The sequence below is a fragment of the Zalophus californianus genome, chromosome 12 (genome assembly GCF_009762305.2).
Source record: "Zalophus californianus isolate mZalCal1 chromosome 12, mZalCal1.pri.v2, whole genome shotgun sequence".
Classification (NCBI taxonomy): Eukaryota; Metazoa; Chordata; class Mammalia; order Carnivora; family Otariidae; genus Zalophus; species Zalophus californianus.
This window is the reverse complement of record NC_045606.1, coordinates 158,615-184,054: the sequence shown is the minus strand read 5'-3', so window position 1 is coordinate 184,054 and position 25,440 is coordinate 158,615. Positions and strand designations below refer to the sequence as shown.

General features: G+C 64.5%; 2 protein-coding genes across 2 annotated transcripts; one reads left to right on the top strand and one right to left on the bottom strand.

Moving 5' to 3' along the window:
* The first annotated feature begins 1,560 nt into the window (after positions 1-1,560).
* Positions 1,561-8,948, top strand: POLD2 (DNA polymerase delta 2, accessory subunit). Its single transcript, XM_027575050.1, has 11 exons — positions 1,561-1,859; positions 2,618-2,889; positions 5,528-5,649; positions 5,829-5,952; positions 6,182-6,296; positions 6,470-6,668; positions 6,951-7,031; positions 7,176-7,333; positions 7,563-7,690; positions 8,121-8,222; positions 8,598-8,948. The coding sequence occupies exons 2-11, from the start codon at positions 2,670-2,672 to the stop codon at positions 8,756-8,758; spliced, it is 1,410 nt and encodes a 469-aa protein (XP_027430851.1). The 5' UTR covers positions 1,561-1,859; positions 2,618-2,669; the 3' UTR covers positions 8,759-8,948.
* A 193-nt stretch (positions 8,949-9,141) lies between these two features.
* AEBP1 (AE binding protein 1) lies at positions 9,142-20,128 on the bottom strand. Its single transcript, XM_027574814.2, has 21 exons — positions 19,568-20,128; positions 17,623-17,952; positions 17,036-17,098; positions 16,852-16,923; positions 16,113-16,247; positions 15,956-16,033; positions 15,172-15,249; positions 14,897-14,977; positions 14,735-14,788; positions 13,471-13,580; positions 13,251-13,390; positions 12,920-13,004; positions 12,679-12,823; positions 12,329-12,414; positions 11,882-12,005; positions 11,460-11,656; positions 11,169-11,348; positions 10,597-10,948; positions 10,378-10,517; positions 10,167-10,266; positions 9,142-9,990 (listed from the first exon to the last, which is right to left on the bottom strand). The coding sequence occupies exons 1-21, from the start codon at positions 19,818-19,820 to the stop codon at positions 9,344-9,346; spliced, it is 3,450 nt and encodes a 1,149-aa protein (XP_027430615.2). The 5' UTR covers positions 19,821-20,128; the 3' UTR covers positions 9,142-9,343.
* Between the last annotated feature and the right edge of the window lie 5,312 nt (positions 20,129-25,440).

Sequence of the window (25,440 nt, the reverse complement as noted above, 5' to 3'; positions counted from 1 at the left end):
CGGTACTATGAACAATGAGGCATTGGCCCCTAAAAAATAAGTAAGTTCTGACACATGGTACAATATGGATGTACCTTGAAGATACTAAGTGAAATAAACTAGATACAAAGAGACAAATACTGTATGATTCCACTTCTGCAAGGTACCTGGAACAGGCAAATGCATAGAGACAGAAGGAAGACTGGAATTGACAGGGGATGGGAGGGGAGTGGGGGGAGACAGTGTAACAGGTGCAGAGCTTCAGCGTGGGAAGATGAAAAAGAGACGGACGGTGGGGATGGCTGCACAACACTGTGAATGCACTTAGTGCCACCGAGCTGTACACTTCATGATGGTTCAAATGGTACGTCTTATGTCATATAGATTTTACCACGATAAAGAAAAACACATTAGGGAGCATCACGGAAGGCCCTCTCCCTGCGACTCGGGTCCACCCAGCCCTGGCTTTCCGTGGAAACGCACTTATTCTAAGGAGCCCAACCCCGTAAAGCCTGCCGGGAGCCCTGAGCCCTTTTGTCATCTACTCATTTAAGAACATCTTTGGTTTCACGTGGAGAGAACAAATCGGGGTTCGTCTCCTGCCGTGACATGCGGAGTTAGCACTTGCAGGTGGCGGGGCAGCCGCCACGCGGCAGCGGTGGGGCCGCAGGACCGGAGGGAGGGGAAGGGCTGCAGGCCGGCCCTGCATGGTCGCAACAGCACGATCCCCGGAAGGCTGCACGGACGCCCCCCAACAGCACGATCCCCGGAAGGCTGCACGGACGCCCCCCACACGCCTGTCCTCCGTCCAGGGCGCAGCGGCAGGGACGGCGGATGGCGAGCGAGGGACCCCGACACACACACACACACACACACACACACACACACACACACACACACGCCCGGCACCGCAAGCGGCGCGCGGGGAATGACGCGCCGCGCGTGCAACAGACCCCGCGGCTGCGAGGGCGAGCGAGCTCCACGGCTAGGGCGCCCGGGCTCGCCTCGGGGCTCGGGGCCTCACTGCCCGTGCGGGAGAGGACCTCGCAGCGGGGGCGGCGCGGGATGGAGATGAGGGAAGCCCCGGTGGAGGCTGGGCCACACCCCGTCCGCTTCCCTAACACTAACCCTACTCCTAAGCGCTGCTCCGCCGTCCGGGATTCCAATCCCGGGCCCTGCCCTCCGCGGGCGGACCTCAGGCACGCGCCTCGATACATGCAAGCGCGCGAGTCCCACGGCCCCCGCGGGCCCCGCGTAGTCCGGGAAACCCGGGGCGCGTCCAGAGGCGGGGCGCTCGCGGATTGGCTGGAGGCGGAGGTGGGCGGGGTGTGCCGCGTGGGAGGCAGGGCGCGGAGGTGGGCGGGGCGGCGCGCGCAGATTCGCGGGATTCAGTGCGAGGAGGTGGGCGGGGTGACGCGCGCGAATTGGCGGGAGGAGGGGCGCGTCGGCGGGCGGGCCCCGCGGTGATGGACGGAACGGGCAACTCGTCGATTGGTAGAAGGCGGTGATGGGCGGGCACGGGCGAGAGGCGGAGCGCGGAGGTGGGCGGGGCGGCGCGCGCTGATTGGCGGGAGGCGGAGGGAGACCGGCGGCGCGCAGCTCCGGGACGGAGGTCCTGCGTCCCGGGACCCGCGTGGCGGCGGCGGCGGCAGGGCTGGGGCTCCGGTATCCGGGCGTGGCGGCGGGCTGGGCGGCGCTTTGCAGGGTCCCCGCTGCACGCGCCGAGCCGAAGCCAGAGCGCGGGCCGGGGCCGGCGGGGCACCTTCCGGGGCCGCGGCCCGGCTCCGCACGTTCGGGCCGGAAGTTAGTTCAGGTTCCGCCGCGGCCCAGAGCCGCGCGGCCGAACCAGGGTACGAGCGCCTGGCAGCCGTGCTGAAAAGGTACACGGAAGAGGAGAGACTGAGCCGTGCACTGTGGACCGTTTGGTGGCGGCCCGGGCCGCTGCAGTCCGGGAGCTCGTGTCCCAGTCACCGGGGGCGGACCGTAAACTCACAATAGGTTCTTAGTCAATGCCACGAAAATCAGAATGGGAGACGTAGAAGCGCCAGGGGAGGGTTGACAGTGAGGTGTGAGCAAAGACAGAGCGGGGAATGGGGAGCCAGCGAGTCTGCAGTGTGCGGGCAGGAGCCCGGGAGAAGAGCTGGGGCAGATCTCAGGCCGTTGTAGGGACTTGGGGTTTCAGTCACGGAAAGGGGGAGCCTTTTCTGCAGAGGAATGACTGGTGTAGATTTTGTTTCATTTTTATTTAAAATAGGCGTATTATTTTCTGGTAGCTTATGTAAGGTTGGCCTCGTACTTGAGATGGGGCAGGTGCTGGGGGCAGATGCCATGTGGGATTTGAGAGCCAGGTAGTTGTCCAGGTAGAGGTGTGAGGCAGGCAGTGGATGCATGGTTTGGAGAGGGTTTAGGAGAGCCTCAGGTGGGAGAAGCGTTTCCCACCTTTCCTTGTCTCCGTGTTTGGAGGAGCATGACAAGGTGACATGTTGGGATCCAGCAGCGGTGATCTGCTGTTCTGAACCACGTCTGGGGTGGGCTGCAGCTGTGCCGTCCTCTTCCCACGCCTGTAGGTTCAGGGGAGACACGGCGGGAAAGCCGTGGGCTGGGCAGGGGCTGCAGGGCTACCTCCGTGTTTTCACAGTGACCACCTCCTCCGGGGCCCAAGCACGGGTCTGCACACGTCTAGCACAGCCATGTTTTCGGAGCAAGCTGCCCAGAGGGCCCACACTCTCCTCTCCCCACCATCAGCCAGCAATGCCACCTTTGCCCGTGTGCCCGTGTCCACGTACACCAACTCCTCCCAGCCCTTCAGGCTCGGGGAGCGCAGCTTCAGCCGGCAGTACGCCCACATTTATGCCACCCGTCTCCTCCAAATGAGGCCTTTCCTGGTGAGCCGGGCCAAGCAGCACTGGGGTAAGAGATGCGTTCCGGAAAGTGCTTCCTCCCCACCAGCCCAGAAGGGACTGGGGTTGGGGGGGGGGGGGAGTTAGAAATGTCATATGAGCAACCAGGTACAGCTGGAAACTTCTTTAGTTTATCCCACTTCCCAGTTATCTTGAGAAAGTCAACCTCTGTGCCTCAGCTGTTTCTTTAGATAGTTACAAGGATTAAATTGAGGAAGAGGTGGCTTTAAGGGGAGGTTTAGTTCAGAGGCTGGGTTGGGGTGGGGCTTCGTTCTGGTGGGAGCAGGGATCTCTCTGGTGTAGGAATGTTCCCCGTCTGGAGTGCAGGTTACGTGCTTGTTTGCCCACGTGTGGCCATCCTGTGTCTCAGTGTGGCAGGCCAGGTACCTGGCACTGAGAGCCCAGGTCTGTGAAGACGCGCCTCCCCCCTCAGGGGGTCTCCCTGTGTGTCTGCTGTCCCTCTGGGCCCTCCGTGCTGGTTGGGCGTGAATCTCCCATCCCGTGGGCTCTTCGGTCTTTCCTAATCCAGGGGCGAGGGCAGGGCGCATCTTCTTTCTTCCCCACTTGGTCCTTGACCTGTCCTGCAGTTACATTATTCATAGTGGCAAACAGCTTCAGCTTTCGGGCGATGCTGCATTCCTCAGTCTTACCATGGATCACAGTGGCTTTCTGGGCCACTTTCAGTTCATCTGAAACGCTTACAGGTGGGACCGTGTCCTCGCTAGCCATCCATGTGTACTGGCCCCAGCCCTGGCCTTCGTGGTCCCGGCTCCGGTCTCGGCTGCGGGGAGCAGTGGCAATCGGGCCCATCCCACCGAGCCGACGGGACCGACTCTGGTTTCATTACAAGCAACAAGGAGAACTAAACCATCAGATCTGTTAGGGATGTCTCGGGTCCCTAGTGCTGTTCGCGTGTCCTCCGCCATGGAACGGGATCTCCTTCCTGTGGCTCCCAGTGGCCTTTCCTCACTTTCCTTGAAGCCCTTGGGGATCCCCTCCTCAGGCCCTGTGTCACTGCCACCGTTTAGGTCCTTTACGATAGACCCGCTCTGGTGCGGGTTTCTCCTGCAGTCACCACCGCTGCTGACTGACATCTGCCCGGTGACAGAAACACAGCCTGCGGTCTGCTCGCAGACGGGTCAGAAGGTCAGACAGCGGCCCCCGATGAATGCAGCCTCGGCTGGGGGGTGGGCGGCGGCACCGCTGTCTGCTCGCCAGCCTGGCAGTGGATGCTGTCCTCTCCTGGAACACCTGCGAGTGGCTTCCCCGCGTGGCCAGGCTTTCCGACCAGAGTTCAGCCGTGGGACTCGTGTGTCTCTCTCTTGAGCTTTCTGAACACGCAAAGCCCCTTCTTGCTGGCATTCCCTTCACCTGGCACGCTCTTTCCCTGTCTTCCCTCATGACCTCAGCTTAAATGTCACGCGCCTCGAGAGGCCACGTCAGCCACTGGGGTTTCTCCTACCTTCTGCCTCGGCTCCCCTGTGTCCGTGGCACTTGTCACAGTGGCTGACCCCTTGTTGACTGCTGTCGTCTCTCTCTCTCTCTGGGTCATAAGCTTGGTGAGGGGGAGGATGGGCCATGCTGTTCACTCCATGCTGGTGCCTGGCCCGATGTCCTCTCGCCGTCCAGCTGGACAGATGTCCTGCTCTCGACACAGGGATGTGTGGTTCTGCCTGGTGCTTGGGTGTGCACGGTAGATCCCGGCTGTGCAACCTTGGACGTGCCACTTAACCTCTCTGTGCCTCTGCTGCCTCAAGCATGTGGTGGGGCAGTAGCGTCTACCCTGCGTGTTGGCAGGCACGGATGAGTTTCACAGACAGTGCTCGCACGACCCCCAGGGGTTGAGAGGGGGCTCAACAGACAGGCTCTGGAGACTGCTGTTTCCCTGGGTATCTGGCATTTCTCCCTGCTGCTGGCGCCCTCCTTATCTCATTTTGAACTGCTAGCCTCCACTCCCCAGGGTGTAGATCTGTGGAATGTTCTCGGTTATTCCGGGGCAGAAGGAGCAGCTGGGCTCCGGAAGGGGCTGGTCCTGCGGCCCCATTATCCCATCGGGTCCTGGCAGCATTTTTCCCAGGCTCCGGGTCTTTATACACAAACCCACAGGCCTTCTGGGACTTGTGCTCCTTCCTCTAGCCTGCCCAGGTGAGCCCTGCACACCGCGCCACTCTCCGGTTTCTAGGGCAGGGTGCTTCTTTCTAAGAGTGAGTTACAATTTAGGTGTAAGTGACATAATACGCTGTATCGGTTTCCCCGTTGTTCCTTGCTGTCACAGACAATAGTCACAAATCGAGCAGCTTAATACGCCGGAACCGTATTCTCTGTCCGTTCTGGAGACCAGAGGTCTGAATGCAGGTGTCGTCCAGCCAGGAGCACGTTTTCCTGCTCTCCCAGGTTCTGGCAGCTGCCCGCGCCCCTGTCTCTGCGTGTCTGCCTTTCTTAGGACATGGGATGCAAGGGCCCAGCCACATCGCTCTATCCTCCTGGGGCCGAGTCTGCTCGAGTTGGTGGGGGGGTCCCTGTACTTGATGTTCTCCTTCCCCCTGGAGGCGCGGCCCGTGGGCTGCGGTGCGCAGGGAGGCCTGTGCCCTGCCCCGGGGTGGGAGGGGAGGCTGCTGGGTCCCTGAGCTCATGCTTGTCATGCCTAGGTGATGGAGTCCAGGTGAAGAAGCTGTGTGAGCTGCAGCCTGGGGAGAAGTGCTGTGTGGTGGGGACCCTCTTCAAGGCCATGCCGCTCCAGCCCTCCATCCTCCGAGAGATCAGCGAAGAGGTGAGGCCTGCATGCTGCCTTGGGGGCACCGATGGGACCACCAGCCGTATACCCAGGGAATCAGCGCTGGGCCTCTGTCCCTGGGGGCCGGGGACTGCAGTACCATCTCGCTGATGGGGCCTGGGAGCCTTAAGACCCAGCCTCTGGCCCCAAGACTCCCCCCAATCTCCGTCTTCCAGCACAACCTGCTCCCCCAGCCTCCTCGGAGCAAGTACATCCACCCCGAAGACGAGCTGGTCTTGGAAGATGAATTGCAGCGCATCAAACTAGAAGGCAGCATTGACGCATCAAAGCTGGTCACAGGTGGGGGGGGGCAGCCCGTGCCTGGAGATGCTGGTGCTTCCCTACATCCCCAGAGCGGTGGATGCAGGGTCGGGCAGTGTGTGAGGCCCAGGGAGGCAGGAAGCAGACACTCGGCCCCGAGTCCTAAGTGAGGCAGAAGAGAACTGGCTGGTTTTGCCTCGGGGGTGCCTGAAAGGAGGTGGCAGCCTCTCGGGCCTCCCTCCTGGAGCCTGACACTGCTGCTCCCCAGGGACAGTGCTGGCCGTGCTCGGCTCTGCAAGAGACAGCGGGAAGTTCCTGGTGGAGGACCACTGCTTTGCAGAGCTGGCTCCTCAAAAGCCCGCACCCCCCCTTGACACAGACAGGTGAGGAGCAGGCACTCGGAGGCCTGGCCAGTGGCCCAGGGGAGTCACGGTTGCTGGGCTCCATGTCCCCTGCTCACCTGTGACTGGGGCAGAGCTCCGCCAGTGGCTGGGTGGGGGTGGCGGGGGGACGCCTGCTTTCTCGGCGCCCAGGAGGACCCCGACTTCTCCTGCAGGTTTGTGCTGCTGGTGTCTGGTCTGGGCCTGGGGGGAGGCGGGGGCGAGAGCCTGCTGGGCACCCAGCTGCTGGTGGACGTAGTCACGGGGCAGCTGGGGGACGAGGGGGAGCAGTGCAGCGCCGCCCACGTGTCCCGGGTCATCCTCGCTGGGAACCTCCTGAGCTACAACACCCAGAGCAGAGATTCCATCAACAAGGTACGTCCCCCGCCTGCCCGCTTTCAAGCCCCTCCTTCCCCAGGGAGAGGCGGGGCGCGGGGTCTCGCGTGTCTGGTGGCCAGTGCCCCGCAGTGCTGCTGGGGTCTCTGCTCTGGCCCTGCTTTCAGAGGGCGGCAGGGGGAGGGGGGGGCCTATGGCACAGAACTCCTCCCATCCCCGAGCAGTGGGGCTCTGCTCTCTGCCGTCTGGCCGGGGCTCAGAGTGTCCCTTTGCTCTGAGTCTGTCTTGGGGCCTGACAGCCTACGGCACTTCTATCCCCAGGCCAAGTACTTAACCAAGAAAACCCAGGCAGCCAGTGTGGAGGCAGTCAAAATGCTGGATGAGATCCTCCTGCAGCTGAGCGTGAGTGAGCTGGGGGCTGGCCGGTGATGAGATTGGAGTCTGCCAAGCAGCAGCGGGCACCAGAAGGCGGGCCGGGGAATGGGAAGAAGGAGGGATCTGGAGGGCACTGGGCCCTGCAAGCTCCCCTGCCCCTGTGCCCTCCAGGCGTCAGTACCTGTGGACGTGATGCCAGGCGAATTTGACCCAACCAACTACACGCTCCCCCAGCAACCCCTGCACCCCTGCATGTTCCCACTGGCCACTGCCTACTCCACCCTCCAGCTGGTCACCAATCCCTACCAAGCCACCATCGATGGAGTCAGGTAGCCAGCTGCAGCCACACCCCCATCTGACCCCTGGCCTTGTGCTCAGTGGCACCGAGAGGGGAGGGTTGGGTCCAGGGCTGCAGAGGGCCCACCGGACCTGGGCTCTTTCTCAGAGTCGGCTTGGGACACCCTCCGTGAGAGTGCCGGGCGAGCTCTGGGCTGGCTCCTGTGGGAGCACCAGCAGCGGCCCCCCCAGGGTGGGGATCAGCTGAGCCTTGCCTTGCAGATTCCTAGGGACATCAGGACAAAATGTGAGTGACATTTTCCGGTACAGTAGCATGGAGGATCACTTGGAGATCCTGGAGTGGACCCTGCGCGTCCGTCACATCAGCCCCACAGCCCCTGACACGCTAGGTAACGGGACTCAGCCACGTGGGGTGGCGCCAGAGGGCCAAGGGAGTCCTAATCAGGAGCCTTGATGCCCAGTGGGTTTGCAGCCTGGATTGGCACTCACCAGTCCTGCCGTGACCTCAGGGGAAACCCAAAAGCTTGACACTAGTTCCGGAACCTCTGGAATCTTAGCTCTGTAGCCCAGCCCCTGTGTAGGGGCAAAGGCCACGGGGAGCACACTGGGAGCTCTGGCTGGGCAGAGCCCGGCACCCTGCCACAGTGCCCACCCAGCAGGGCACGCTGACCTGACCCCAGGGCCGTGGGGCCATGTCATAGCGGGCAGGGCTGCTACCAGCATAGCCAGAGCATGTGTGAGGGACAGGGGTAGGGCGCCGCACCCCGACCACGCGCCGTGCGGAACTGAGAAGCCCCAGCCGCTGTGGGCTTTCTCCAGGTTGCTACCCTTTCTATAAGACCGACCCATTCATCTTCCCGGAGTGCCCTCACGTCTACTTTTGCGGGAACACCCCCAAGTTTGGCTCTAAAATCTTCCGAGGTGAGTGTTGTGTTCTGGGGGCCCTGGGCCTGGGCTGTCACAAGGGACTCTGTCCTGGGGACAGGGCTCACAGAGAAGACCTCACTGGAGTCCCCAAGCCCCGTGGGGTAGGTGGCCAGCCTAGTGGCCAGCTGACTGAGCCTGTCTGGGCAGGGGCTGATCGGTCCACACCTGTGCAGCAGGCTCAGCACCCACCTCTGGTCAGCAGGGCTTTAGCCTTTGACCTTTATGCTGCCCTCGGCCCTTCCGGAGCTTCTGTAGCCACCACTCCCACGGGGCTGATGGGGAAATCCTGTTTGCTTCTGGTGACTTCCCTTGAAGCCAGGGTCCACCCAGAACCTAAGGGGGGGGGGTGCCTGTGTGGCTTCTTTACAGGCCCAGAGGACCAGAGGGTGCTGTTGGTGGCCGTCCCCGACTTCAGCACCACACAGACTGCCTGCCTTGTGAATCTGCGTAGCCTGGCCTGCCAGCCCATCAGCTTCTCGGGCTTTGGGGCAGAGGACGAGGACTTGGGGGGCTTGGGTCTGGGCCCCTGATTGACAGAAACCCCAGCTGTCCGTTCTTGCAACATTGACCCCGCAGCGGCATTTGCTTTATAATAAAAGCCTGATCGGGGCACCTGGGTGGCTCAGTCCATTGAGCATCCGACTCTTGATTTCGGCTCAGGTCGTGAGATTGAGCCCCATGTTGGGCTCTGTGCTGGGCGTGGAGTCTGCTTGAGATTCTCTCCCTCTGCCCCTTCCCCTGCTCTCTCTCTCTCTCTCTCTCTCTCTCTAAAGTAAGTATAAATAAAATCTTTTTTAAAAAAGCCTGACCGGTTGTGCTGGTACTGAGCTCCCAGGCAGAGCTGACGCTGGCCGGGGCCACTCGCGTGGCATGCCACTTCCCTCCTCCCCGTCCCTGAGTGCTCAGCCACACGTCTGCCATGAGCTTGCTTTATTGGTGCGGCCGACGGGGCAGATGGCTGAGGAGTCCGTGCGCTCCAGGCCGTCCGAGGCGGGCAGGAGCTTGCCTGCACAGCGTGGCTCCTCGGTGTCGGTCCCGTGTGGGGCCCCTCCGGCCAGGCTACACTGAGGGCAGGGTGCTCCTGTGTGCTGATGGCCGCTGAGCTGGCTCGGGGCTCAGAAGTCCCCGAAGTTCACTGTGTAGGTCTCGGCTGTGGTGAAAGGGAAATCTGGGGCCATGACCACCACCACCTCCTCCTCCTGGTCCTCCTCCGGCTCCTCGTCCTCCTCGGGCCCCAGCTCTGTCCCAAACTCCGTCCCAAACTCCGTCACCACCTCCGTGTAGGTCTCCGTCTCCTCCCAGCCCGCCGCGGTGGCCTCGGGTGCCAAGTGCCAGGGCCCCTGGCTGGCGCTGGGGGTGGGGGTGGGGGTGGGGGGGAGGGCGGGGGCGGTGGGCAGCGTGTTGGTGGGGGATGCCGTTGTCGCGGGGGTGCCGGGGCCCGGGGTGGCCGTGGCGTTGAGGCGCCGCAGCCGCATCTGCTCGCGCATGCGCAGCCTATACTGCAGGCGGCGCCGCTGCATGCGCCGTTGCTGGGGTGTCATGGGGCGGGAGGGGTCGATGTGCGGGATGGGCCGGTTCCCGTTCATGGCCATGATCTCGCGGATGCGCTTCCAGTTGGAGCGGGCCAGGATGAAGTTGCACTGGGTGGCCCCGATGTCGTAATCCACGTTGCAGGTCTTGGCACTCGGGGTGTAGCCCTCTGCATGGGCCGTCACGCGGTACTCACCCGGATTCAGGATGCGCCAGTAGTCACCCCCGCTCGCTGCAGAGGGAGGCCGGGTGCTGCTGCCCAAGACGCCCCCTCCCAGCCCCCAGCCCTCCCTCTGCCTCAGTTGTACCCTCTGCGGGGGTGGGGGGGGCGGTGCGTCTGGCCAAGACCTCGCACAGATCTGGCTCCCCACCTCAGGAAGGAGGGGCGGCCGGGTGCACACAAGGTACCTGTCTTCACACCGTGGTTAATGCCGCTCACGGAAATGGTGGCATTGGCGATAGGGATGCCCTGCTCGTCCGTCACAACCCCCTTGATGCCACGGTGAACCTGCAGAGGGAGGCAAGGCCGGGTGTCTCCAGGCAGGCCCCACCGTGAGGCGCAGCTCCGCCGAGCTCCGCCGAGCTCCCCCGGGGCTCCAGCCCTGCGCCCCACCCCCACCTGCTCCATGAAGGTGAGCAGAGCCTCCTTGTTGTTCTCCCACTCTCGGGGCAGCTCGCTCTCGTGGGGGAACTTGTCGCAGCCCAGGTAAATGGAGAGCTCCAGGCAATTGGTGTGCAGGTAACTGAAGTCATTGATGGCTGTGCAGGGGCGGACAGAGCCACAGTCACCTGCGGGCCCCCCAGACAGCCCACCCCGGCCCCTCCCAAGCTGACTTACTCCCAGACCGGGGCTTCCACTTGGCCCCGTTGACGATGCCCATGCCGCTGGTGTGGTCCTGTGCTTGGCACCCTCCCCGATACGGCTCCGTCATGGTGAGGTGGGCAGAGGCAAAGGAGATGGCCAGCCAGCGGAAGATGGCGTGGTCCGGGGTCTCCTGGGCCTCAGACACCTCGTCCTCGTCTTCCCCCCGGGCAGCTGCCATGGCCGCGGCCAGCAGCTGCTCCTGGGTGGGCGTTCGGGCCATGTCGTAGGGGTAGGACACAAGCCGCTCACCACCGTTCAGGTTGGCCCCCAGCACGAAGGGGTTCTTCTCCATCCAGGCAATGATGGCCCGGACCTCCGTGGACACCTGGGGACGGCCGCTGCGTGAGCTCTGAGCCACAGCCTCCTCCACCACCCTCCTTGCAGACCGCCCCCCCCCCCCGTACTCATGCCCCCTCTGTGCCCCCAAGCCTCGCCAGGCTCAGCGCCTAGCCTCAGTCACCCGCCCACCCACCCCCAAGTCTGGAGCTCAGGACTCCAGGGCCCGGGCCGCTCCCCCAGGCCTGCGAGCCAGGCTGCCGCCTCACCGTGGCGTCGGGGGAGAGGTAGCGTTCAGGAATCGGCAGGTTATTGTTGGGGACCCGGTAGGGGACCCATTTCCTCTCCTCTGCTCCCCAGAGCACAGAGTTGAGATCTGGGAAGTCTTCGTAGATGTCAAAACCCTCCTCAGTCCACAGCCCCATCGCCCAGTTCCCAAACTCGGAGCCCTGGAGGAACCAGTGGGGTTGGCGTCAACCTGCCCCCCACCCCTGGCCCGGCCCGGCCCCGCTCCCCTTCTCCCACCTCCACCCGCCCACCCCTCCACTCCCCCCACCCACCATCTGCGCTGCCACCTCGTAGCCGTCGGGGTTCAGTGAAGGCACCAGGTGGATGCGTGTGTCCTGCACCAGGCTGCGCACGCGCGGGTTACCGTCCCGGTACTCCCGGCACAGGTACTGCATGAGAAGCAGTAGCAGCTCTCTGCCCAGCACCTCGTTGCCGTGGATCCCAGCTGTGTATCGGAACTCGGGTTCCCCTGCAAGGGCAGGAGCCTCAGCAACCACCCGGGCCCCGGAGGAAGGACCCACGCTGGCTCACACCCAGGGGAATGGGGGCCGCTGAGGCTTGTGGGGCCCAACAAGGCAGACCGGGACCCCCCCAGAGGCTCCCGAGACAGGCACAGGGACCAGCTGCAACGCCAGGGCCTTGCTCAAATCCATGCCATGGAGGGCAGGTCTCCAGGGTGCTATGGGGCCCTCACCCAGCTCATGATCCCCAGGGTTGTCCGAGATCTCCATGGCATAGATCTTGAGCCCGCGTGAGCTCTTTCCCAAGCTGTACGTGCGGGTGATAGTGGGGCACTCCTCGTTCACCATCTTCATCAGCTGGGCGCAGGAGAGGATACCGAATTACACAACCCGCCACCCACGGAGGCAGCCCTCCATGCAGGGAGTGCCAGGCCTCTCCCAGCACCCTGGTCTGTTCCGTGGGGAAGGCGTCTGTGGTAGGAGAGGCCCCTGCAGGCGACCCCAGCCCCTCTCGGGTACCAGCACCAGAGAGAGAGGTTTCCCTTCCCTGAGGCGAGGGCCGGCCAACCTCCCTCTCAGGCAGGCCGGGTCTGGGGTGGGAGCCCTGAACACAAGCTCCCCCATGAGCCCTGAACCCAGCCTCCGGACAGGCCCCCACGGCCCAGGGACAAGCGCCCTACCTGGCGCATGTCCTTGTAGCTGTGGTGCCGGAAGTCCAGGTTGTCGGTGGTCACCACCTCGTTCTGTGCGTAGTAGCTGTGGACAGCTGCCAAAGGCGGGCGGGGCCCTGAGCTGTCCACCTGCCAGCCATGCCCCCACCCCGGCCAGCCCCTCCCCCCGGCCAGCCCCTCCCCTTCCCGGCCAGCCCCCCTCCCTGGCCAGCCTCCCCTTCCAGGCCAGCCACCCCTCCAGCCAGCCTCACCCCCTGGCCAGCTCCCCCTCTTCCCGGCCAGCCACCCCTCCGGCCAGCCCCCTCCCCCCCAGCCAGCCCCTCCCACCCGCTGGCTGCCTGGCAGCCCCCTGCACTCACGAGACACGGGACACCCCAGCACCTCCAGGCGCATGCATAGGCTGCCGTTCCAGGTGAGTGGGTAGACGCGGATGAAGCGGGCCACCACTGGCTCCGGGAGCTCGCTCAGCACGGGTGTGTCCTTGTCCACGTTCCCATGGAAGGTCTGGGGAGAGGCCGGTCTCAGAGCAGCCCCCCACCCCTGCCAAGAGCCCACCCCCTGCCCCGACGCCGGGGCAGAGCCACGAGCTCAGGGGCCCACCATTTCCTCGTAGCCATTGGTGTACATCGTCCACATCTGGCTGTCGTTGCTGAAGCCCACGAAGAAGGAGGTCACGAAGTCATCACTGGGGAGCAAACGGTGGTCAGGGCAAGGCTGCTCTCCCTGCCCCAGGTCCCGGGCACTCAGGAGTTGGCAGGGGTGTGTGGGGCTCAGCCCGGGCAGCAGGAGCGGCTCCCACGCCTGCTACGTGCCATGGATGGGTGATCTGCTCATCCACGAGGATTGGGGGTGGCATGTACTGCATGGGACGCAGTCCTGTGCCCAGAGCCATCCACCCCTCGCTAAGTGCCTGTGAGTCTGGCCGACGTACTGGATGCTGGAGTCACGGCCCTGGGTGATGATGCCTGTGAACTTGGTGGTCCTTCTGGTGTCTACCTCGATCCACTGTCTCTGAGCGTCATCCTCAGCGCACCATGCCCCATCATAGTAGTCATCCTCGGTGGCCCCGGCCTGGTGGGGGGCGGTGTGGAGGATGAGCAGGTGGCAGAGCCCCCTGCCCAGTTGCAAGATGGGCGCATCCCAACACCCACCTGCATGTTGAGCCTGCCTCGCTGTGCCCCCAGGCCGTGCCGCAGCATGGACGAGGCCCGGATCTGGTTGTCCTCGATACGGTGGGACTCCATCCCGATGGGGGGACACTCTAGGGACATGGCACCCAAGGCTGGTGGCCCACTGGCTCTGGCATTCCCTCCACGAAATCCAGAACAAGGAGCCCAGACCAGAGCCCACTCGAGCCCACATCAGGGGGTGCGAGTCAGAGCACCTGCGCCCCTAGCCGGTCTTCTCCGCCCTGGGACTCAGCTTCCTCATCTGGAGAATGGGCGGATGACACCAGCTCCAAAGGGCCACGGGGCTCACGTGAAACTACAGGGCACAGCCGCCCCAGAGCTCAGCCCCTTACGGGCACCATCTGCATCAGGGCCATCTGCACACCTGCCTTGTGCTGTGAGTTCTGTCCCCTGGGGTTAATCCCAGGGCAGAGATACTCCAGGACCTGTCCCTTCTGGGTCCCAAGAATTTAAGGGCAGGAAAGGGTTCTGGAGGCCTGGAGCATCACCAGGATTTCCAGGTTTGGGACCCACATGTGGCTCTGGATTATTTGCCTGGCACCCTTACCTTGCTGCCACTGCATGGACCCCAGCCCCCATATACACGCCAGCCCCCCACACACCCCAGCCCCCACATACCCCAGCCCCCCCACACCCCAGCCCCCCCACATACACCAGCCCCCACACATACCCCAACCCCCACATACACCAGCCCCCCACACACCCCAGCCCCCCACATACCCCAGCCCCCCACATACCCTAGCCCCCCACATACACCAGCCCCCCACACACCCCAGCCCCCCATATCCCAGACCCCCACACACCCCAGCCCCCCACATACACCAGCCCCCCACATACCCCAGCCCCCACATACACCAGTCCCCACACCCACTCCCCAGCCCCCCACATACCCCAGCCCCCCACATACCCCAGCCCCCCACACACCCCAGCCCCCACATACACCAGCCCCCCACACCCACTCCCCAGCCCCCCACATACCCCAGCCCCCACATACACCAGTCCCCACACCCACTCCCCAGCCCCCCACATACACCAGCCCCCCACACCCACTCCCCAGCCCCCCACATACCCCAGCCCCCACATATACCCCAGCCCCCCACATACCCCATCCCCCACATACACCAGTCCCCACACCCACTCCCCAGCCCCCCACACACCCCAGCCCCCCAGATACCCCAGCCCCCCGCATACACAAGCCCCCGCAACCCCCAGGCCCCTCACTCACTGAGTCTCTCCGTCGGAGCCCACTCCTCCTCCAGCTCCTCACCCTTCCGGGGCCCTGGAGGCAACGACGGGAGGAAGTGTGCAGAGGGTCCTGGAGTCTCAGGAATGCACGTGCTCTCACACGGGGCCCCCGGCTGTGTGGGTCCAGCCCCCAGACACACACCTTTGTGGTCCTTGCCCTTCTCCACAGTCCACTTGTCATCTGTCTCCTCCTCCTTGGGGCTGCCCTCCTTTTTGGGTTTCTCTGAACAGTGGAAGGTAGAAGAAGCCTGTCATCTTAGCCCTGGGCTTCAGGGAGCAGGGAGGTCAGGGGTCAGGCCTGCGCTGGGGGCCGGGGGGCGGGGTGTTGAGGGTTAGGCTGAGTGGGAGCAGGGGGGTCAGGGGTCACGCCTGCACTGGGGGTCAGGCCGGGGGTGGGGACAGCTTGGTTCCACTCACTCAGCTCCTCCTTCTCTTCATCTGTCTCCAGCTCAGTGTGGGGTTTCCTGGGTCTGGGAGGTCCGAAGTAATAGTCCACTGTGGGGGGGCAGAGCCCTGCTGAGGTGGCCCAGATGTTGCCCCCAGGGCCCCCTCGGTGAGCCAGAGCTCCTGGATCCACAGGAGCCCAGCCAGCAGGACTGGGCAGGAGGGAGTGCGGGAGCAGGGGGTGGGGTCAGGGCAGGCCTTAAGAATCTAGGTAGGCAGGGCTGAGGAGGGAGGGGCTCCTGGAGGGGAGGCCACCTAGGCACCGGCAGGATGAGCCCGAGCCGAGGAAGTCACCAGCCTGACCCAGGAAGCCGTGGCCTGGGGAAAGGTGGGCCATGGAGTCTGGGCAGGGAATGGGGCACACACAGGACACACCTTGAGTGACACCTGATGCCTGTGGCCGGAAGGGGGTGGTCTTGAGTGAGGGCCGAGCTGGGGCCAAGGGTCAGTGGGAGGGATTGGTGGGGACCTGGGGGCAGGGAAAGGGCAGGAACCTGCTCGGCCCGCGTGGACACAGGCACAAGAGGGAGAGGACAGTGACTGCCCAGAAGGAGCTGGGGTCCTGCACGGGTGAGGGCAGATAGAATGGGAGCAGGGGACGGAGACTGAAGCCCACTAGGGTTCAGGAGGGACCAGCCCGAGGGAGGAGGGCAGACCAGGGCTGCGAGCCCATGTGGGCACAGAGGGGCGCTGGCAAGGCAACTCCCACCAAAGCAGCGGAAGCAGGGGTGTGGCAGGCTGGGCCCTGGGCACTCACTGTCGTCATAGTGGGGGATCACGTAGCCATCTCCATAGTCGGGAGGCAGGGGGGGCGGCAGCGGCTTCAGAGGAGGCTCTGTGGAGGTGGGAGGCAGGGGTGGGCCCAGAGCCCCCATGCCTGGCACCCCTCCCGCCCCCAGCGGTCCTCACCCTACCAATCCTCTCCTCGGGGGCCTCCGGCCCAGGCCCGGACGGCTCAGCCTTCTCCTCTGGGGGCTTCGACCAGGGCCGCTCGGGCCTCCTCCTGCTGGGGGGTGGCCGGCGCTGCTTCTGACGTCGGATGTACTCAACTGAGGGGGAGGGCGGGCTCTGAGCCAGTCCAAGACCCTCCTCAAGGGCAGTGGGGCCGGGAGGGCAGGGCCTCCGGGTGGGCCAACCATCGGGGGGCCCTGGGGCCAGGGGTCCGGGTCCAGACAGAGGGCGGGGGGGGCCTGGGGCCAGGGGTCCGGGTCCAGACAGAGGGCAGGGGGGGCCTGGGGCCAGGGGTCCGGGTCCAGACAGAGGGCAGGGGGGCCCTGGGGCCAGGGGTCCGGGTCCAGACAGAGGGCGGGGGGGCCTGGGGCCAGGGGTCCGGGTCCAGACAGAGGGCGGGGGGGCCTGGGGCCAGGGGTCCGGGTCCAGACAGAGGGCAGGGGGGGCCTGGGGCCAGGGGTCCGGGTCCAGACAGAGGGCAGGGGGGGCCTGGGGCCAGGGGTCCGGGTCCAGACAGAGGGCAGGGGGGGCCTGGGGCCAGGGGTCCGGGTCCAGACAGAGGGCAGGGGGGGCCTGGGGCCAGGGGTCCGGGTCCAGACAGAGGGCAGGGGGGGCCTGGGGCCAGGGGTCTGGGTCCAGACAGAGGGCGGGGGGCCTGGGGCCAGGTGCCCGGGTCCAGACAGAGGGCGGGGGGCTACTCACAATCTCCATAGTCCTCCCTCTCTATCTGGTCGTTGTAGTCCAGGGTGGGTGGTTCGGTCTCCTCTTCCGGCTCTGGGGGAAATGCTCGTGGCTGGCTTGTTGAAGACACTCACTGATGCCCCTACCCAGCTCAGCCAGCCAAGGCAGCGGGTCCCCCAATGCCAGGTGGATATTGCCCACTCACCAGACTGGCGCTCTGACTCAGTTTCTCCTCCTGGACCTAGCCAAGGACTTGGGAGGGCCCCGCCTGCAACGCAAAACCCACCAGCCGGTGGATGGGAAGCCCGCCCTGACCACTGGTTGTACAGGGAGCCCCCACAAGACCTAGGCCCTGCCGACAGCTCCCAAGGCCTGAGCTCACTCCCAGGAGGCATGGATTGCTCTGGCCTTCAGCACCCTGCTGGTATCTCCTGGGGCCAGAGAGCTGGAGGGCTTTCTGGGGAGCCCAGGCCCCAGCAGGAGGGCACCCCAAGGCTCAGGTACCAACAACACACAGGAGAAGGGATCCGGGTGGGGGCCAGGGGACAGATCCAGGACACTGGAGAGCAAACCCCATCGACGAGGCTGCCAAGCACCCCCTGCCCAGGGAAGGCAGCCGCCCCGAGGGAGCTCCAACCAAATGGCTACGTTCCTGACAACGAGGCTCCAGAGCCCACCCTGTCTGAGTGACCCTCAGGATCTATCTGCAGGAAGCAGAGTCCTAGGGACCCCCTCTCCCTCCCAGTCCCTAGCAGGTCAGAGCCCCACAACCCCAGGAGAGCCTGCACACACCTCCCTCCTGAGGCAGCTCCTTGGGGCCGGGGCTGGGAGGCAGGGGCCGTGGCCACCACGGGGTTTCGGTGGGGGGCCTCTTCCCAGCCGAGGGCCTCTTGGTGGCCTTGGGTGGCTTCTCCTTGGGCTTCTTGGTGGCCTTGGGTGGCTTCTCCTTGGGCTTCTTGGTGGCCTTGGGTGGCTTCTCCTTGGGCTTCTTGGTGGCCTTGGGTGGCTTCTCCTTGGGCTTCTTGGGTGGCCTGAGGGACCCCTCCGGGGGCTGCTTGGTCGCCTTGGGACCTTTGTCCTTCTTTCCTCTCTTCCCTTTGTCCTTGACCTTTTCCGGAGGTGCTGTCACAAATGCAGATTTAAGTCAAGTCAATGAGGATGTCACTCTATATCTCACGTGGCCACCCCAAGGTGCCCACAACCCGGGCATAGCGGCTCTCGCTGGTTCTTGGTGGCCCTGTGTTTCTCGGATTGGGAAACCAAGAGGTGAAGTCACTTGCCCTCTTGGAGGAGCTGGGATTGGAACCCAGGCTTTCTGTCGGCAGTTCTCTGCTGCCAACACCACAGCTCGGCCCAGGGAGCAGGCCCTCTCCCTCCCACCCGCCAAAACTCAACAGAGGCCCCTCCTCACCCTCTTCCCCACGTGTCCGCTCAGCCGATCAGGAAGCATTGTACTGTGCAGGGCACGGAAGGGGCAGAGAGGTGACTGAGCCATCCAGGCCTGGGGGAGTGCCCGGTCTAAAGGGGAAGGAGGTCTCATCCCCGCCAACTGCCACCCAAAGTCAAGGGCCTGGGCCTGGGGCCTCCCTGAAGCTCCCTGCAGAGCAAGAAAAAGGTCACTCATGTCCGTTTCCAGAAGTAAGGGGTCTGGAGTGGATTGGCAGCTCTAACCAAGAGGGGGTCCTGGGGCCACACGGGGGGTGGGGGGACAGACAGGCACCACAGCTGCTCAGCCCTCTCGGAGTCTGGGGGAGGAAGTGGGAGCAGGGCACGGGGCAGTCTGTGGGAGTCCTCCAGGCCCCTGAGCAAGTGCGAGGGAGAATGTGACGGGGGTGGTGGCCGGAGGCCTAAACACAGAAAAATTCACAGAATGCACACAGCCAGGAGGAACAGGGCTGCCACAGAGGCATCCAGGAGGCCAGGACAGTAAGCCTGGAATGGGGAGTAGAGGTTGGCGTGGGAGGCCATGTTGGGTCCTAGGATCCGCCCCCCAAGGGGTGGGGAAGGAGCCAGGAAAGATCTAGAATCTAGAAGAGGACGCAGGGGAGGGGCTGCTGACCTCAGGAATGATGGATGGTGCTCTGGAGTCTCCTGGGAGAGCGATCAACAGGACCCTTGCCCCCCTCCAGAAAATCACCATAAATAGCTGAGGTTTATTGACAACTGATTATGTAAGAAGCCCTGGGCCGTGTGCCCCGTGATGCACCACCACAGTGAATCCACGACCACGGAAAGGGCACTCCTCCCTGCTCCCGGCGGCAGCCCCCACCCCTGCCTCTGTGCTCTTGGAACAGGAGGCTGGGCACGAGGGTGCTGGGGAGCCCTCCCAAGGAAGGGCTGAGGCTGGGACTCTGGGGGTGGCGTGGGCACAGCCATGGTGTGTGCCACACACAGGCCCCATGAGGACATGAGGGCAGCTCACAGGACAGACCTGGGGAGAGGGCAGCCCAGTCCCCAGGTGGCTCAACGCTCGTCCTTCTGGGGGGCGGGGGTGAGGGACCCGGAGGGCCCAAACCGCGGATGTGCCTGGGTGCGCAGAGGGCCACAAGCCAGCACCGACCTCTGCCTGGCGCAGGGTCCTGCCAGACATCTGGGCTCTCCTGTGCCTCACAGAGTAGGCTGGACAGCAGCCAAACCCTTGCCAGGACCTGCCATTGTCACCTGAGAGGCAGGGCGCCCCGAGGTCCCCCAACGCACGGTGGGCCACCCCCCCCAGGCACGCCCCTGGGGATCTTACCCTCTTTGGCCACCCCCGGGCGCGCCCCTGGCTTGCCCCCCGTCTGGGCTTTGCGGGCGCGCAGGGTGGGCTCGGGGGGCGGCGGCGCCTCCAGGTCGTCCTCCCGGGTCTCGGGCTCCAACTCCGACAGGAAACCCTCGAGGAACTCCTCGATCTCGTCGTCGGTCAGCACCGTCTGCGGGCGCCCCCCGGGGCACAGCGCCAGCAGCACCAGGAGGCAGCCGAGCAGGGGCGCCCAGCGCAAGGCCGCCATCGCCGGGGCTCGCGCGGAGGGCAGGGGCGCGAGGGGGCCCCCCGGGGTGGCGAGGGGCGGGGACTCTGGGGGGGGCGGCAGAGGGGTCCCGCGTGGTTGGGGGCCCCGGGGTTGGCGGTGGGCTCCGGGTGGGAGCGGGAGGGAGGATCCGGGGTGGGGCGAGAGGGCTCCGGGCCGGGCAGTGTCTCAGGGGAGAGTAGGGGCTCAGGGGTGGCCGGGGGGCTCTGCGACGCTGGTGGCGGCTGGGAGCTCCGGCCCCGCGTGGCGCGCTCCCGCGCGCACCGCCTCTCCAAAGCTCCAGTGGCGGCCGGGGCGGGGGCGCCGGGGCTTCCGGAGCCGGCTGCCCCCACCCCTGGGGAAGGAGGAGGAGGAGGAGGAGCCGGGCGTGGACGGAGGGGCTGCGGGGGCGGGGGGGGGGGGGGGGGCGGCGGCGATTTGTGCCGGCGCCGCGCGCTTGGCACTTTCCGGAGCCGTAACTGGGGCTGGCCGGCGTCCAGGGCCTGAGGCCTGCGTCTAGGACAGAGGACCTGCGTGGGGGGGAGAGGGGGTCTTGAGGGCGCAGGTCCGAGGGGTCCAGTGCCGCCCACCCCCCCCCCCAAAATGGGTCTGCAGCACCGCGCTCGAGTCGGCTGGGACTGGGAGGCGAGATGCCACCCAGACCAATGGAGGGGGTCGGGAGCCCTGACGGCAGAGCCCCGCTGCGGCCTCTGGTCTCCGAGACCTTCCCCATCGCAGGGCTCCAGGCCGGGCGGTGAGGGCCCCTGGCCAACCCATCCTTGCCTCTCTCTGGAGGCTTGGGCTGGCAACTCTGTGAACTGTCACTAGCTTTCCTAGAGACGTCCAACTGATTTCCCGGTCTGTGGGCCCTGTGCTGGTTCCCGGTGAGGGACAGCTCTTCGGGTACTCACTCTCTAGCGGCAGGGAGGGGCAAACCTGCCCTCAGGGCAGGCCAGTTGCTCTGCTGGGGCTGGGAGTCCCTATGTAACCCCCCCCCCCCAGGTCCTGGCAGACAAGGGCAAGTTTGGAAGGGGGCAGAGACGGAGCAGGGAGGGAGGAGATTCCTTTCCCACTGTATTAAATCTGTGTATAATTCACAGGAATGGCACTTAGCACTCACACAATGATTTTCGTACAAGTTGAAGAGTTTCTTGCCTGCCCCTCCACCTGGATCCGCGCAGTCCACTTCTCTGGCCTCTCTGGCAAATGGTACAGCCTCAGGTCAAGCCAGGGCCTCTCAAGGGAAGATTTGCGGGCAGTGCCTGTGAGCCCAGCTCCATGTGGAAGATATGGGGGCTACAAAGGCAAAGTAGACCAGCCACTGCCCCCGAGGACCCAGCTGGGGAGAGACTTTGTGTGCCTTTAACCCAAAAGAGCTGTGTGCTGGGATGTGCCCTGGGAACAGTCACTGGACACTGAGGCAGGAGGTGCTACTGTCTGGGGCTCATCCCCTCCCCTAGAGTTTCTTCTGTTTCCTGCAGTGGACACTGCCTCACCTCTGAAGACCCCACGGCTTTCCCACCAGCTCAGATCCCAACACGGACAGCCACTTCTGTCGTTCCTCTTACCAGAACCTGGTTTTTTAGACTGTTTACAGTAGCTCCAGCCACTGCATGCACCTGGGGGCACATATATTGGGTAGTCAGAGAATCTCAGGATCAATCAGTAATATCTGCATGGGTGCCAGCATAGATCAGAGAATCCAGAATAGATTAGTAATGTCTGCCATGGGTGCTGGCATAGGGAGTTAGGACGTGTGTGTTTCCATAGGCTCCTTGAAGGGTAAATGTCAGCTGGTCCCAAATGGGCCTCACACCTGAGGCTGGAGCTCCCAGAGCAGAAGGAATGAGGAAGCGAGAAAAAGCACAGCTGGATTCCGTGGGTCAAGTTCAGCAGCAGTCAGCCCTGAGCAGAGGCTGTCTGTGAGGATCTGGCCCCGCGAAGTAGCTGGGAAAACCCAGGAGCCCCTGGGCTGATCCACAGGCAGTTTGGACCTTGGACTAAAGGGAAAGAGAAGGAGCAGGTGAGGAAGCCCCATGGCCTCTGCGCGAAGCCTCGGCCAGCCCGAGGGACACTGTGGGGGCTGCTGGCTCAGCCCCCGGACCGGGAGCAGGACCCAGGGAGGCTCTGTACCCCTTCTGTTCAAGGCCCTTCCTTTGTTTCCCACCAGCTCACCCTTGTCCGTGCTTAAAAAGGCAGTGGGACTCTGTCGGGAGCTGGTCGCAAGGGTCCCACCCCAGCTCTGGCCTCCCGGCCATCTGAGGGCGGCAAGTGACCCCCCTGCTCCCCAGCCTCAGGTGCAGATAGAGCACGTGCTGTGCCTGGCATGACGTCAGCAGTGAGAACATGCCAGCACCCAGCCCTCACCACCTCCCCCGCCCAGAGACCGCGGCCGCCCACCTGAGCTCTCAGAGCACCACCCAACCCCTGCCCCCAGCCAGGCCTCCCGGTCCCTGCACTGTATTCACCCTGCCATGTGTCCCCAGGCTGGTTCTGGCCATAGAGATGAAGCAAGCTCTTACCCGTAAATGTCCTCTGTGAGCCTCTGAATCATCATTCTTGAAACTCTGTCTTGGAATTTGCTCTGTGGCCCCCAGTTGAGTGTGTCAAGCAGGGAGGCTCAAGGCTGGGGGGGCGGGGGGGCGCTGCTGTGGAACGTCACTTCCCTGGGAACGCTCCTGAGTTCAGCTGGCTCACACATGGATCAGATTTGGGCCCAACATCCTTTGCCAGGGAAAATAGAAACTGTAAAAAAAAATTAGAAAGGAATAGAAAGAAACTTTTCCTCAGCCACAGTGAGTCACCAATGGGAACATGAGCAAAAGCCTCGTGGGGAGCTGGGCAGGGGGTGGGGCGGGGAGTTGGGGGCCCTCTGCCCCCAAGTGTCCGGGCAGGTGGAGAGCAGGGTGACCGCTCGCTGTCCAGGCCGGGCCAGGACCCCCTGCTCCATGGGTGGTGTTGGGACCCCACTTCACTTTCAGACATGCACCTTGGAAAGCCCTAGAGCGGGGCCCAGGTTCTGCCTGGGGGCAGGGAGGCAGCCACAGGGCCTGTTAGGGGATCCCTGTCTGCTGAGGAGCATGGCAACTAACCAGACTCCCCAGGGGCAGCCCAAGGCAGGTCCAGGGGAGCGGGAGGCTTGCAGCCTCCTGTGGCTGCCATTCACCCTTTCAGGGCCCAGTGCCTCCTGCTGGGGAGGAGGGGGGCGTCGGTGTGCATGTCCAAGGGCTCTTGGGAGCTAGTGGGGGTCTGCTGGACCCCCTGGCCTCCACAGCCCCACCTCCATCTTCCTGAGAGAAGCTGGGGCCTTCCACTCGCTCCCCGTAAGGATCTGCCCGAAGGGCCACGGCAGGACCGGGCTTGCCAGGGAGAAGGAGACTGATCTCTCAGCCTGGTAGGCCCACTCTAGGTGCCTCCAGAGAGAGGAAAGAGAGTGCCCAGGAGAACCTGTAGGTCGATGGTCAGTCCTCGGGAGAGAGAGCTGGAGGGGCTCTCCCCACCCACGGTCAGGAGCGGGGGCCCTCAGAGGTTAGCAGCAGCCCCATCTTGGAGGATGGGGCAGTGCAGAGGCCCCGCAGGCCGCCGTGGAGGGCCAGGGGACATGTAGGCAAAGCTGCCGGGTGGGGGGCACCAAGGCCATGTTGCCCATTTCAGTAATGCCCCCCTGCCCCCAGTAGGGGGCGGTGGGGGAGCCAGGAGCCCCCACATTGGAAGGGGCGAGGAGGTGGAGCAGAATGGGAAGGAATGGAACCCACCTTCTTCCCAGTCCCCTGGGGCCCGTCCCACAGGGACCGGGAGGGAGGATGCTGTGGGCAGGGCGAGGAACCGAGGCTTTGTTTCAGCTCGGGCTGGCCTTTGGAGGAGGCAGCTCTACCCCTCCCGGTGAGGAGACCCCCGATGGGCCTGGGGTAAGGGAGAGAAGATCTTCCCCCCTCCTCCCACCATCCCAGAAGTCAGTCTTAGAACTGTGGCCTCGAATAATTCCGTCGACTTAGTCTGAAAGAGGAGGGTGGCTCGGGACCCCCGGGGCCCCTGCCCCAAGGGAAACAGCCTGAGGAGCAGGTTAGTATCTGCAGCCTGGCCTGGGCCTTGGGAAGTGTGAGGGTCACGCCCCCCCCCCCCCCGCCCCGCCCCGCCCCTGACCTTGGCCCTGTTCCCTCCACCCACCAGACCTCAGGGTTCCTGCTTTCCAAATGTGGTCACCGGAAGCAGTAGGGAAAGCTGGTGGGGGGCCATGGGGTGGGGGTTGGGAGGCCTGTGGGGGAGGCAGGGAGGAGGCCCTCTACTGGCCCTTCTGGGGAAGAGCTGAGCTCTGGGCCAAGAGATGTCCCCAGGCCAGCCAGCCAGCCACCCCAGCAGGAGACTGCATCCCCCCATGTGGTTGCGGCTGCAACGTCCACGGTCTCATTGCCCTCCACATCCTGGTCTCCAGCCCACAGCACCCTCACCCTGGTGCCCGGCCCCCCGCACCTTTGGGCCCCCGGGCAATTTGTGCATGCCTCTGTGGCTCCCGGACTGGCTCACTGGCTCCCAGAGCTCTCAACAAGCTGCCAGCCCAAGCGTGGCCCAGAGAGCAAGCAGTCCTGGAGGCCGCCTTGCTCTGGAGACCGTCAGGCTGGAGGGCACCGGAAGTCAGTGGCCGGACCGTCCACGGACAGAGGGCGAGGGGAGGGCAACGACCCGTGGGGAGACAGAGTCCTGGCCTGTGGGAGAAAAGGCAGGGGGGATCTCAGTGGGGGAGACTCGGCCCCCTCCCGCCAGGCTGGGTCAGGCACCCGAGTCTCCGGACCCGGCTCGTGGATGGCAGACGGGGAAGTGATTCATGCTTGTCCAGCAGGCCACCATCTCTCCCCATTCTTAAGCGAGAAAGCAGCCGCTCCGGGAGAAGTGATGTGTTCAGGTCACAATGTGTCACCGACGGGGAAGGGCCAGGCAGGGACTCTGGAGCCAGACTGAATGCTCTTTCCATCTGGGCTCCACAGCCTCCGGTCCCAGGCCAGGGGGCCGCGGTGGCCCTAGCCCCTCCTGCTGAGGCCCAAGTGTCACCACAGGACACCCTGCTCTCGGCCTGGGCAGAGGTGGGACATTGACCCACCAACATGCACCAACAGCACCGCATGCCCACGGTCTGGCTGGGGTAGCCACCGGGCACGGGAACAGGGACAGGCAGGAATGGCAGAGCCTGGGAGGCCCTGAGGACACCCTCCTAGGCTCCTGGGGCCTCAGGGGAGGCAGCTCACATACCAAGGCTGGGCTGTGAGGGGAGCGAAGCCTCAGTACTGAGATGGCCCCGTGGGGGCCTTTGGAAGGGCCTTCCTCCACGGCCTGGCCAGCCAGCCCACGTGTGGGGGTGCTCTCACTGGAAGGCCTGGAAAGCCCGGGCTCTGGACGGCAGGCCCGGGATCACATCCCAGCTCCTCTCCGTCTCCTGGAGTCCTGGGTCTGTCCCCAGGGAGCAAGGGAGAGAAGACCCCGGGCCCATCCCACCCTTCTGCTCCTCCCTCTTGGGATCGGCCCCTAGAAATGCCCCCTTGCCCGCAGTCTGGATGTTAGCAGGGGGGTCAGGCCGCTCGGGGGCCATGGGACCTGGGGTCTCCCAGACAGTGTCTAGTCGTCCACACAA